The sequence below is a fragment of the Phascolarctos cinereus genome, unplaced genomic scaffold, assembly GCF_003287225.1.
Source record: "Phascolarctos cinereus isolate Bilbo 61053 unplaced genomic scaffold, phaCin_HiC Scaffold_4;HRSCAF=312, whole genome shotgun sequence".
Lineage (NCBI taxonomy): Eukaryota > Metazoa > Chordata > Mammalia > Diprotodontia > Phascolarctidae > Phascolarctos > Phascolarctos cinereus.
The window spans coordinates 310,525,473-310,537,489 of record NW_027555847.1 but is presented as its reverse complement, the minus strand read 5'-3'; the positions used below and the strand labels follow the sequence as shown (position 1 = coordinate 310,537,489).

The 12,017-nt window shown below is 34.3% G+C and overlaps 1 protein-coding gene across 5 annotated transcripts in view; it reads right to left on the bottom strand.

The window, feature by feature from the left end:
• The window catches only part of SSBP2 (single stranded DNA binding protein 2), a 414,697-nt gene that overhangs the window by 118,071 nt on the left and 284,609 nt on the right, over positions 1 to 12,017 (bottom strand). For 3 of the 5 annotated variants that reach the window (XM_021007760.2, XM_021007761.2, XM_078153146.1), the window contains one exon: positions 4,122 to 4,211. The exons of the other annotated variants lie outside the window; for them this stretch is intronic. In XM_021007760.2, the coding sequence (XP_020863419.1) occupies positions 4,122 to 4,211 (90 nt within the window). The remainder of the gene's footprint in view (positions 1 to 4,121; positions 4,212 to 12,017) is intronic. 5 annotated transcript variants of the gene reach the window in all.

The window sequence follows — 12,017 nt, the reverse complement described above, 5'->3', positions numbered from 1 at the left end:
AATGAATACCATTGATAAATAACAAAATGTTACAATTCAGCATTTAATTCAGACTTATTATCATCAAATTAAACTTTAGGTAGAAGACTTCAGATTTGTTGTTGGCCAACCTTTTCCAGCCATTCTGCAAAGGCCAAGAGGAGAGAGCAAGAAGCCAGGCAAGCACAAGCTCTTCCACCCATGGCTGAAAGGCTCCAGTGTGACTCCAAGTACTGAGTCTATCACACTCTTGCCACCCCAGTGGTGAGCTGAATGGAAAAGAACTTGGAACTTCTCTCTTACTTCCCAATTGGAAAAACACTACTCTAGACAAGTGACTCCCAAACTGTTTTTGCAATAACCTATAATGTTTCCAATTAGCTCAAAGTATTTTATTCTCAAAAATGATTTTTTTAATATGGTAATTTTGGAGAAGGTGATGCTGTCATAAAGGAGTAGGTTGTTACTCCAAAAAGTTGACATTCGCTGCTCTAGGTCTTTCATCTATGTCACAATTTATTTCACTTTAGAATATTTCTGGATTTGCCAGAAAGTTTGATTCTTTACATTTTTATATGGATGGTTTATATTCTATTAAACAAATCTCCCTTTGTACCTCCAATTCTTTTGTAGTTTTAAAATTTCAATTATTTGCTGACTTTATTTCAATGATATGCTCTTCAGAAGCAAACTTCTTTTTCAATAAAATTCTAATATCCTTCAGAATAAATGTTAATATTTGACCAAATGTAAAGTTATGACCCTAAAGAAAATATACTAAGATAAGCTCATTAAAAGCAAGTGGAATTTGTCATTTTTTTAGTTTGACCATTTACATACATTCCCATTTTTCAAGTGAAGCCCTTGCCAAAAAAAAAAAATTGCTTTGTTGGTACAAATTCCCATTAACAAAGACTTCATAAATTCAGTATTTGGGATAATTCTATTAGGGAGTCAGCTGAAGTTTATACTTAAAACATTATGAAAAGAGGGGCTTGTTATGCAAATAAAAATGAAAACATGATTAGGAGGGAAAGATTTATCTATTTAGGATAATTGTTTTTAAGCTTTATTAAAATTCATCCACATGCAGTATCATTCCATTTTAAGCAAAGATTAGAACTACTATGGTTGGCACTTTGATATGTTAACTAAGCAATCATTCTTCTATACACATTAGACCCTAGTACATAACACTCCATTAGCTTCATTCCTGTTCCTGAGTATATCTCAAAATATCAGGTATTTCAGTGAAAATTTCTTTGCAAGTCTTTGAAAATATTCTGTAATTGGGGGCAGCTAGGTGGCGCAGTGAAAAGAGCACTTGCCTTGGATTCAGGAGGACCTGAGTTCAAATCCCGCCTCAGACACATAACACTTACTAGCTGTGTGACCCTGGGCAAGTCACTTAAGCCCATTGCCTATCCTTATAAAAAAATATTCTGCAATTCTGATTTTCACTATTTCAGACGAGTATTTCCCCAAGACAGTGTAAAGTGAGAGAAGTTAGCTGTAGTTCAAGAAAATATAATATCATTCAGCTACACATAAAAATAATTCCTTTTGAATTCCACAAAAATTAAAGGGGAGAATTGAATTAAAACATCTCTAAGGCCCCTTCTATTATGATCCCATAACTATAACTAGAGTAGAAGTAAAAGTTGGCATTCTTTTGGTGGGGCCTATTCATCATCCTCTGAAAGGACTGTTAGAGATAGATATGTTAAGCTCAAATATGAATTTTCTAGATTGTGGGATTTCAAACCAATGTAATTTGCTAACTCTATAATAGCTTAGCATAGATAAATCCATGCTGTAAAGAATGAAGCAAATATTATGATCTATGTTTTTGCATACTTTTTTTCATTCTATTAGCTAAGTGAATTAAAAATTGAAATCTATTACTTAACATTTTCTAATGACTAGCCAGCTCATATTTATGCATTTGAAAATATATTTTCCTAATATTTATGTATTCTACAAGTATAGCTCTTGTACAGTGATTTTTATTAGCAACTGCCTTCTATTATTTGCCAGCACTCCATATGTTCACTGGTGTCCTTCACCATGGGAAAGGTTCTTCTCCAGTTGCCCTTCATATGTATTACATGAAGTAATAGAATGATTGAGGCAGGTGCGTAGCTCAAATCCTTTCTTTTACTAGCAGAAATTATATGAACAGTCTTCTAGAAAGTTGACTCTTCCATTTACTTTCAGAACATAGAATTTAAGCACAGTTCATACTGCATCAATTGTTCTTACCAACTCCTTAGAGCATGAGTGAGGAGCCTTGGAAAAGGCCAGGGGAGAACATTTTGTTCCCTCTATCACAGAAAATACAGAAACTGAAATTATAGCTATGTATCTCTTCTTATAAAATACAGAATGGAGAGGGGGGAGGAATACCATGTAAACTTCTCCTCAAGCCCCACCCCCGCAAGGGATATCTTCACTTCTTGCTCAATTTGATAAAGGCTTCTGGCATGCCTCCTACAGCAACCCATCCTGAGGAGTCACTTCTTTTAAAGAATTATGGCTTAAAATAGCCACTATATGGCAAAAAGGTTGAGAACATGGGGTAAAAATAAAAAGGAGTGAAAATATACAGTGAATTATGAATTACAGAAGATAGGCAGTGAATAATGTAAGTTCCTTGCTACAGATATTCTATTGTTCAGAATCATGGATATGCTGCTGTCTCTGGGATACCATAAACAGTACAAAACAAATAAACAAACAAACAAAAAACCGCCATACTGAACTGATCAGTGGAACAGTGGTACACATGCAGGTTTATTAATTCACTCATGTGTTAGCATATAGTATTTCTTATGATCATATATAATTTGGGTAAATGAGTATAACTTCATAGATTTATTCACATACGTCATCATTAGTTTTGAGTTTTAATTGTGGTTCTTTTATTCAATTGCTATACGTTGAGAGGCAGCACTGGAGTTGTGAACAGAAAGGATAAGCTTTGAAGTAAAAAAGATCTAGGTTTAAGTATGAGTGAATGTCACTTATGCTCTACATGCACCCAGTCAACCCTCTTAAAATTCCAAGGTGCAGAACCAAGGCTATTTTGCGTTGGGTAGAGGAAGTCTCCTCAAAGGGAGTTAATCACACCAAAGGAATCACTAGTCCAGACAAAACAGTAACAGAAACTTTGCCTCTATTTCAGTAATTTCAAATTTATTAAGGCATTGATCTACTATTCTGAAATGATGTTAGTATGGATTATCTAATGATTAATTATTAAAGATTTTGAAAATACAAAGCACTAAAATAACAGCCAAACATTTTTATACTCATAATGTAATTCACTGTAAATAATATGTAACATACTTGATTAATTCTGCTAATACAGTGCATAATAATAAGCCATATTTGTTAAAATACAAGGATTCTCCAATTTTTTCCAAGATCACAAAATCAATTTTATTTGGAAAATAATTATATGCTAGATAGCATGTGTATATGGGGGTGGAGATAGGATTTGGGAGAGAAAGTGGGCAGAAGTAAGAAATCCATTCTGTGAAATTAAAAAAACCCTGAGGAACCTCAATTACACAAATATTAGCAATCATTGTGGTAATGAATGACCCTGATACAATTTAAAAATACAACAAGCAATGTATATTTTTAAATGTTAACTTAATATACTTCTTTTAACACTTTAGTTAACAAGCCAGAGCCACCTGTCAAAGACGTGGCCTAAAGCTCTTTGTGGTATAGCTGGACAGACCATAACTTGGCTATACTTTATAAATACAGTGAAATTTGGGTTTTCTCTGCCTTGGGAAGAAGGGAAGAGTATGGCTAGATAAAATCCAATATTACTCCAAAATCTAGTTTTAGTTATCTCTCCCACCAAACCTTTACCAAACTAAGAACAAAATTGTGACCCTTCTTTCCCTTTCAAGTAGGGGGCAAGATGGCCAAAAGACAAGCAAATTGTGAAGAAGACATGAAGGAAAGATAGTTTATAAACTGGATAAGGATTTGTGATTAACCAAGAACTAGCATATAACATGTTCACCATAAGATTTAAAATAGACTTATCTTCCTGCATAGCCTCAAACAGAATCACATGAGTTTCTCCACCTTAACATTCCTGCAGTCACAGTTTGTTTGTGTACCTGAAAGAACCCTGGTGGTACAGGACCTACTGGCATGCCATCTCCTGGGGGAATGTTTCCTAGCACTGGGCTGGGAGCTGCTGCAGCGCTCTGAAAAGAATAAAGGGAAAAAAGCCTCTGTCATTACAATGAAGGCACAAAACCAAAGATCAATAAAACTGGATTGTAAAAAAGGGACATTTAGGGCCAGCAACTAGTACTTCTAAGTCCTCATTCCAAAGGTATTTTATAAGTCAATTAGTAATTTAGTCTGGGACTGTATAGGTCAAATGATTGGAACAGGAAATTCAAACTTTTTGATATTACAAAACAATTTTTCATACTTTTTAAAAAATCACAAAGCCTGGATCAGACAGGTACACACAAACACACATATGTGAGAATATAGCAATAAACTATTTTGTCAATAGTCCATTTTAAAGAAAGGCTGAGGAATATAAAACAAAGTTGTAGCAGCAATGAGTTAATTGTCAAGGTGGTAAGGTTAAGAAAGAAAATTTTGGGAACTATAATAAAATTCTTTTTTTGGTTTGTTTTAACTTCTCATTGCACTCACTTTGCATTTATTAAGTACCTTCTATGTACAAGTCTATTGCTTACATTGGAAGCTGGATAACAGAGTGGATAGATATATTGTTGGCCTCAAAAGCCAGGAAGACTTGGTTTCTAGTTATAGCTTTGAAACACACTAGCTTTGCGACCTTGGTCAAATCATATGTGGTGTGTTTTAGGCAACTCTCTAAGACCAGAAGTTAACTAATATTGATAGAACTAGTTGCTTATCGAGGAATGCCCTATCCCAATGAAATCACAGGTCTAATCTTTATTTCCTACATATAAGATACTGTTAAGCAAGGATTTTAAAAAGTGCTACTTGCTGTCAAGGAGTTTACACTCTATTTCAGGAAGGGGATATATGAAACATGCACAAAGATGCACAATAAAAGGTAGGGTGTGAAAGAGGCAAATGAGAGATACAAAGTATGTCAGGAAAATTTGAGCAGAAAAAGAGAACTCTTCCAGTTTGGGAGATTTTTTTACAGGGTGGTGAATAAAAGGGAGAGCTTCATAAAGGACCTGGCACCTGACCTGAGTCCAGAAGAAAGAGAAGTACTCTTAAAGCTTGAGATGTAGGCTATGTACTTTACAGGCACAAGGGGACAGCTTGCATAAATGTATGAAGGCAGGGGCAGCACAGGAACAAACAGGTGATTGGGTTTGGCTGGAACACAGAGTGCATGAAGGAGAGTGACAGGAAATAAGGCTGGAAAGATGGGTTAATGCATGGCCTCAAATGTCAGGCTGAGAAGTTTGTGTTTGATCATATCAACAATCACAAGTCACAGAAAGCCTCCGACCAAGCTGCTGATGTGTTTCTATCTGTGTCTTGTTTGGGTTAGAAACTGTGTGAAGCATAGATCAGCAGTGCCTTGTTAACAGAACATTTTACCTTCACCTTGGAGCCCCCAAAGTTCATTGAGAAATATGCTTTTTCAACCCTGAGGCACCATATAAAGGTGCATAATTATTATTACCAGAGTGGCATGAATGTTGTTTCTACTTTCTCCAGATACCCTTGGTCTGGACTTTAAAATCAGAGTGCTTAGTGGGAGTGAATTTTAATTATCCTTTTGACAAGAATTTATGGAGTTACTTTTCATTAAGATAGGGAGTATGAATGAAGAAGCATGAGTACACTACAACAGATGCAGGGGGAAAACACCCTAAAATAAACACAGGAAAGCTAGAATTTACAATACTGTTAAATGGAACTTAAAATACATTTCTACCCCATTCCCTCCTCTTACTCCTACCTTCTCCCTCACCCCGACACAAAATAAGGCATGTTACCAGTGTCTAGAACTTAAACAAGTGCAATGACCCTAAATACGAAAGAAATTAATCTTAGCCATCAAATCTCAGATCTTATAAAAGAACAGATTTGAAAATGAATCTTAATGCATCCTTAAAACACATACAAGCAACAAAACCCCTGAAAAAACTTATAAAAATACACAGTATCATTTCAAACATTTATGAAAATTTGTCTTAAATAGAACATAGTTTCCATTCAAACTTTAAACAAGTATTTGACTGTTTCTTAGTAGTTTCAGGATTCTGGCGATTTGACTTTTTGTATATAATGTAAAGTGATGAATATTGGTCAGAACTAGAGATGGTAGAAATTCATTCCTATGTGCTGTGTTAAGATCTCTGTACTAAAGTATTTGTTTTTAGTCTGTATTTAAATATTTCATTTGTCATAGTATGTGAATTTATAAATTAAATTCTTTGAGGGCAGGGAGTGCCTCACTTTTTTTTTCATCCTTAGCACTCTGCATAGTGCCTGGTACTTAATATGCACTTAATAAATGCTTGTTGATTGTTTGACTGATTGTTGAGGGGAGAGTCTGTTAGCAAGGAGATCAGGAAGGAGGTTATTACAATAGCTCTAAGGAGAGATGAAGACACCTGAACTAGGGCAATCACCATGTAAGCAGAGGGAAGGACATAGATAAAAGATTTCAGAGATAGAATTAACAGAAGTTGGTAATTGGTAGCATGTGAGGGTGGCATGAGGGAGAGGGAAGGACCAATGATGACTGAAGTTTTTAACCTGAGTGACTAAGAGGATGGTGGCATCATCAACAGAAATAGGATAATTCAGAGAAAGAGAAAGTTTGGGGGAGTTATTGATGGGTTAAGTTTGGGCTATATTGAATTTGAGCTGCCATCATGACATCCAAGTCATGGTAAAGACAAAATGTAACACATTTTCTGTCTATGAGGGTCATTATTTATATTGCTTTCTAGTGCACTCCTTGATTCTACTTGGGAACAATGCACTGCTAAGATTGAGTAGGTTAATACAATTTGGAGAATGATGTAGACAAAAACTAGATTTAGGAACACCATTTACTATTTAAAACACTTCAAAAAATCAGTAATTACATAAAACACCTGAATTCCAATTCTACTCACAAAATACAAAAGTATTCTGTAAAACAGATTGAAAGATCGCTAAAAAGACCAAAGTCATGGATTTTATTTATTTATTTTTTTGCCAGTAGGCAGTGTTCTAACTATAGATTTCATCCCTAACTGGCACCAGTTGTCATGCAAGTACTGAAGTTCATTACAAAAGGGATTAGGATATAAACCAAAGATGAATTAATGTTAATTTATTACTTTTGGAGGAAAAATAAACCCAAAAACCTTACAGTAATTACAGTAGGTATGTATGATCATCTTTATAATAATAGCATATTCATCCATACACCAAATTTGATTCTGTATTATAATAATGCTATGACATTTAAGCATATGTGTATAAGGTTGTACATGTATACTTCTTACTTTGTACTACTAATATGAATACTTAAAATTTTACATATGTTCCACAGAAGATGCAATCATCACTGAGTATAAAGGCCATTGAATTTTAATATTATCTTAAGGTAGCCCCAAATTTAAATAGTGCTATCTGAAATGTTATTTAGCTATGAGGGTGCCTAGCCAAATTCACAGCCTTGCCAAAAACTACCCCTAAACAAACTGAATTCTGGTTTACATTTTTGTTGAAATCAAAAAGTACAAGAAGAGAAAACACTTATGAGAAACTAGAATAAAAAAGAAATCAGCTCCTTTTTAAATGGAAAAAATAAGTATGTTTGTAAGGTAAATAGCTATTGTTTCATATCATTTTATATATATGGTTACACATTTACCAAAGTATGAGTCCAAGGTAGTTCAGCATAAATGGAAATCAGAGGACTAAGGTTCCAATACCAGTGATACTTACTACCTGGGTAGCCATGGGCAAGTCATTTAACCTTCCTGATTCTCAGTTTTTTCATCTGTAAAATAAGATCTGATCTTATGACTCATTACTGTGAACAGCAGCATAACCGTGGGCAAGTTACCTGATCTCTTTGCTAGTACCTTCTCCATTGTGGAATATCTCCATTTTTCCATTATATGTCTTTGCTTTACATAGTTTTTTCCATGCTGTCTCCCCTTTAAGATTGTGGGAATGTATTTTGCTTTTCTTTGTTTCCCTGCACTTAGCATTTAGTATATAGTAGGAACTTAATAAAGGCTAGTTGACTATGACCTTCAGACCTCAATTTCTTCATATTATTGATTGTAAGTTCCTTGAAGAAAAGGGCTGTCATTTTTGCATGTTCATCACTTAGCACAGTGCCTAGCACACAATTTGTTGTTGTTGAGTCATTTCAGGCATATCCAACTCTGTGACCCCTTTAGTGGTTTTCTTGGCAAAGATATTGGAATTGTTTGCCATTTCCTTCTCTAACTCATTTTACAGATGAGAAAATTGAGGCAAAGAGGGTTAGGAAACTGAGGCAAACAGGGTTAAGTGACTTACTCAGAGTCACATAGCTAGTAAGTGTCTGAGGTCATCATATCTGAACTCAGGAAGATGAGTCTTCCAGCGCACTGTGCACTATTGGCATCACCTAGCTGCCTGCAAAATAAGAATAATGACTGTGTTCTTTTTAACTCCAGTGAGCTATGACTTGAAAAATTTGTAAGGTCCCTTCTAGCTTTAAAGTTCTATAATAATAAGATCCAATTGACCTTTTGGGGGTAAACTATGGGACAGTGCTAGAAGATTTGTTTTTGTGAGGTATGACAATACCAGGGAAAAGGTCTGATGCAGTAATACTTATCTGCCTTGTGGAATTCACAATTATTACTGAAGGGAGAAAACATGGCATAGAAGATAGAGGGTTGGTTTTCCACACTGGGAATTTCCTACACCCATGAAAATGCAGGTCAAGGAGCTGGTTAATGGAGGAACAGAAAGATAAGAGAAGGTATGTGATATAATTACCTAAATAAATTATGACAAAGATCATTTAGTTGGCTGATATTTCAAAGAGACAACTTTAAAATGGTATTCTTAGGAGTTTGGCCACTCCTTTTCAATTATAGTAATGCAATAGTAATATAAGAACATTTAGACAAGTGAAATTAACTAGTCTGATAGTCATTTTTAATCTTTTTGAGACTACATTAAATTATTTGATTAGCATAACTTTTTCTGATTCGAGATATTAAGATATTCTTTAAAAGTATTTTTACATCTTGTAATTGATATTAGTCTTTAATGATAGAAAATAATAATTTAAATAATTTTTGCCCTCTGAAAAATTAAGTATTTCACCATTTCAACTGAACTGTAAAGAATCAATACCCTCCTTTGCTACACTGCATTCTCTGATTCTAATGATTAAAGATGTTGCACAATGCAGAGTTTTTAGTGATTCAAAGACCTTTGCTTGTGTCAATTTCCAATGAGTTCTTTTCATCATATTTTAAATACGGTTATGACCAAGTGTGTTATTTAATGCTTTAATTTCTGAGCACACCTTTAAAAATGTCTCCTGACCTTTAGAAGATGTTTAATAAATACTTGTTGAATAAATGAATGAATGATATATAAGTAAACATACTAAGTTGTGGAAGAAAAGCTATTTTAATATGATTTAAAGTCTGTATTTTGTGATTTCCCTCCTACAAAAATAATCTTTGTTGACTTAATTCAGAAAAACATATGAAACATCTATGTGTTAGATCATAGCAGCACAGATAAGGAAAATGACTTGATCCCTGTCCTAATAAATTGTAGCTGAGGGACACAACACATAGATGATTCAGGGTGATAAAATAGAGAAGGTGAAGGGAAGAATGAAAGAGAAGTCAGACCAGGTACTAACGAAAAAGTTGAAAAGGAACGCCCACCTTTAACTGAAAGATGGTTCAGGGAACACTTTATGGAAAAGCTGACAAGAAGTGAGCCTTGAAAGAAGAGGATTTCAATAACCACAGATGATAATGGAGGTCCTTACAAAGGACAGAGGATAGACTACTTGAATTAGCAGGAAAAGAATAGACTACTACTGCAAGTCATGTTTGACTGGAATATAGAGAATGTGAAGATGACTGGTGTAAAATAAAGCTCAAAAGGTAGTTTAGAGGTAGACTAAAGACTTTAGGGAGTTTATTTTGTTAACTGTATGGAGGTAAGGCATGGGAAGCAGGCTGATCAGTTGGGAGACTCTTAAAATAGTTCAATGAAGAGATGATGTGGACCTAAACTGTAAGCTTTTCAGTGAAGAAATTGACACAATTTAGAATACACTGTGCAAATGTAAAATAAGAGCTGCTCTGAAATTGTCCAAGAGAATCAAAGTTTAGTTTGGGGATGCTGAGATTTTAAGTAGAAAGGAGTACTAAATTTTTGTTCATCTATGATGAAAATATTTTTTATAAAAAACCATTTTTTTCCTATTTTGTGCGTCTGTGGGGGGGGAACTTATCTAAGGTTTCTAAAGTTTTCCTGATTTCTCCCCTCCCCCAAGTTTCCATCAGTCAAACCTTTCAGTTATTTGTGAAAATTCATGTATTCAGAACACTGAGCTTAGTTCAGAGGCAGATAGGAAGTTAACCAAACAAATAGTTAGTTCTCACAGGGCTCTAGCCCAGTCTAACAGGGAATAAGACACATGACAACTGCAACACATAATAACACAAGGTGAGTAAATCAAGAGATACATACAACAAAGTACTACATGAGGTTCATGAGTCTTGCAAGGCAATGCTAATGTCCATACTGTCATTACGTGCTTAATTCATGATAGGCTACTTTTAGGCTTTGATAACTATTATAGAAAGGACAACAAATAATTTTGTGACATTGAGAACTATCAGTAAATATTCATTTTATTTGAGTTGCACCACAGGGAATTTTCTAGTGCAATATGTCTATGACTCTGGATTTAGGGTTATATTCCCATTATATAGCTCTATTTCTATAGTTCTAATTTTGCTTGAGTACATTTCTACTAACCAAACCTGGATATAGAGGGTACAGATGCAATCATATTAATTAATTTATCACAAGTACACGTTTGGTCTTTAGTACTGGATTAATTTAATTGGCAAAACTTTGCTTTGAAAGTGCTTATATGTCACTTTCCATGTATTCTTAAATCATTAAACAGGTTCACATTTTGTTTTTCCAAATCATAAGCTTCACAAAGATAGTGATTTAGTCTAAAAGTTTTTCTTTCTCAGACTGCTTAATATTTTGCTTTATTCAAGAATATATGAAAATCTGGATTTTCAGAATAGCTAAACTGTGGAGAATTATTTGCTTTGCCAAAAAGAATACAAAATTATTTAAAATTACACGAGTCTGGGTCCACATATCAAACCTATGGAAAGCATTAAGAATATTGGCTAGATTGACAAAAAAAAATCAGGGTTTTGCAGTGTTAGCACTGGAAAAGAACTAATAGTATAGTTATGAACCTTGGTTTAATTATATCTGTTCTTTTAGGCAACTACTTATATAACATGACTTTGGAAATTTTAAAAGATCAAAAGAAAGGGACATTATTAGTCCATTATTTCTGCCATTAGGCATTTTTCTCCAAAAAGAAAAAAAAATGAAACAGGCTACTCCTAGCATTGTGGGCAAGGAAGCTGTGGTTGTGAAAATGAGGTAAAGATGGAACTTGATGAAGATCTGCATCTCCAAATTGGAAAAATGAATTCAAACCAAAAATAGATGATTTCTTATAATGTTTACTGAATTTTTAAATCTAGAGGATTCTAACTTTTATAAAGTAAAAGTGACCATTAATGGAGTTAACAATTTGCATATTTCTCCATCTCTGAATGTGTCTGGCTCTTGGTATGTAGCCTTTTCTGCATCCTTCTCTGAGTCCATCTTCTGTTAATATGTATGCATAGAACTTTCTCTTTGACTTTCTTTGTCTTTTTTTTTGTCTATATCTTTATCTGTGTCTTACCAACTTTCTTCCATTACCCTAACACCTTTGTCATATGTCTTCCTTGACATGCCAT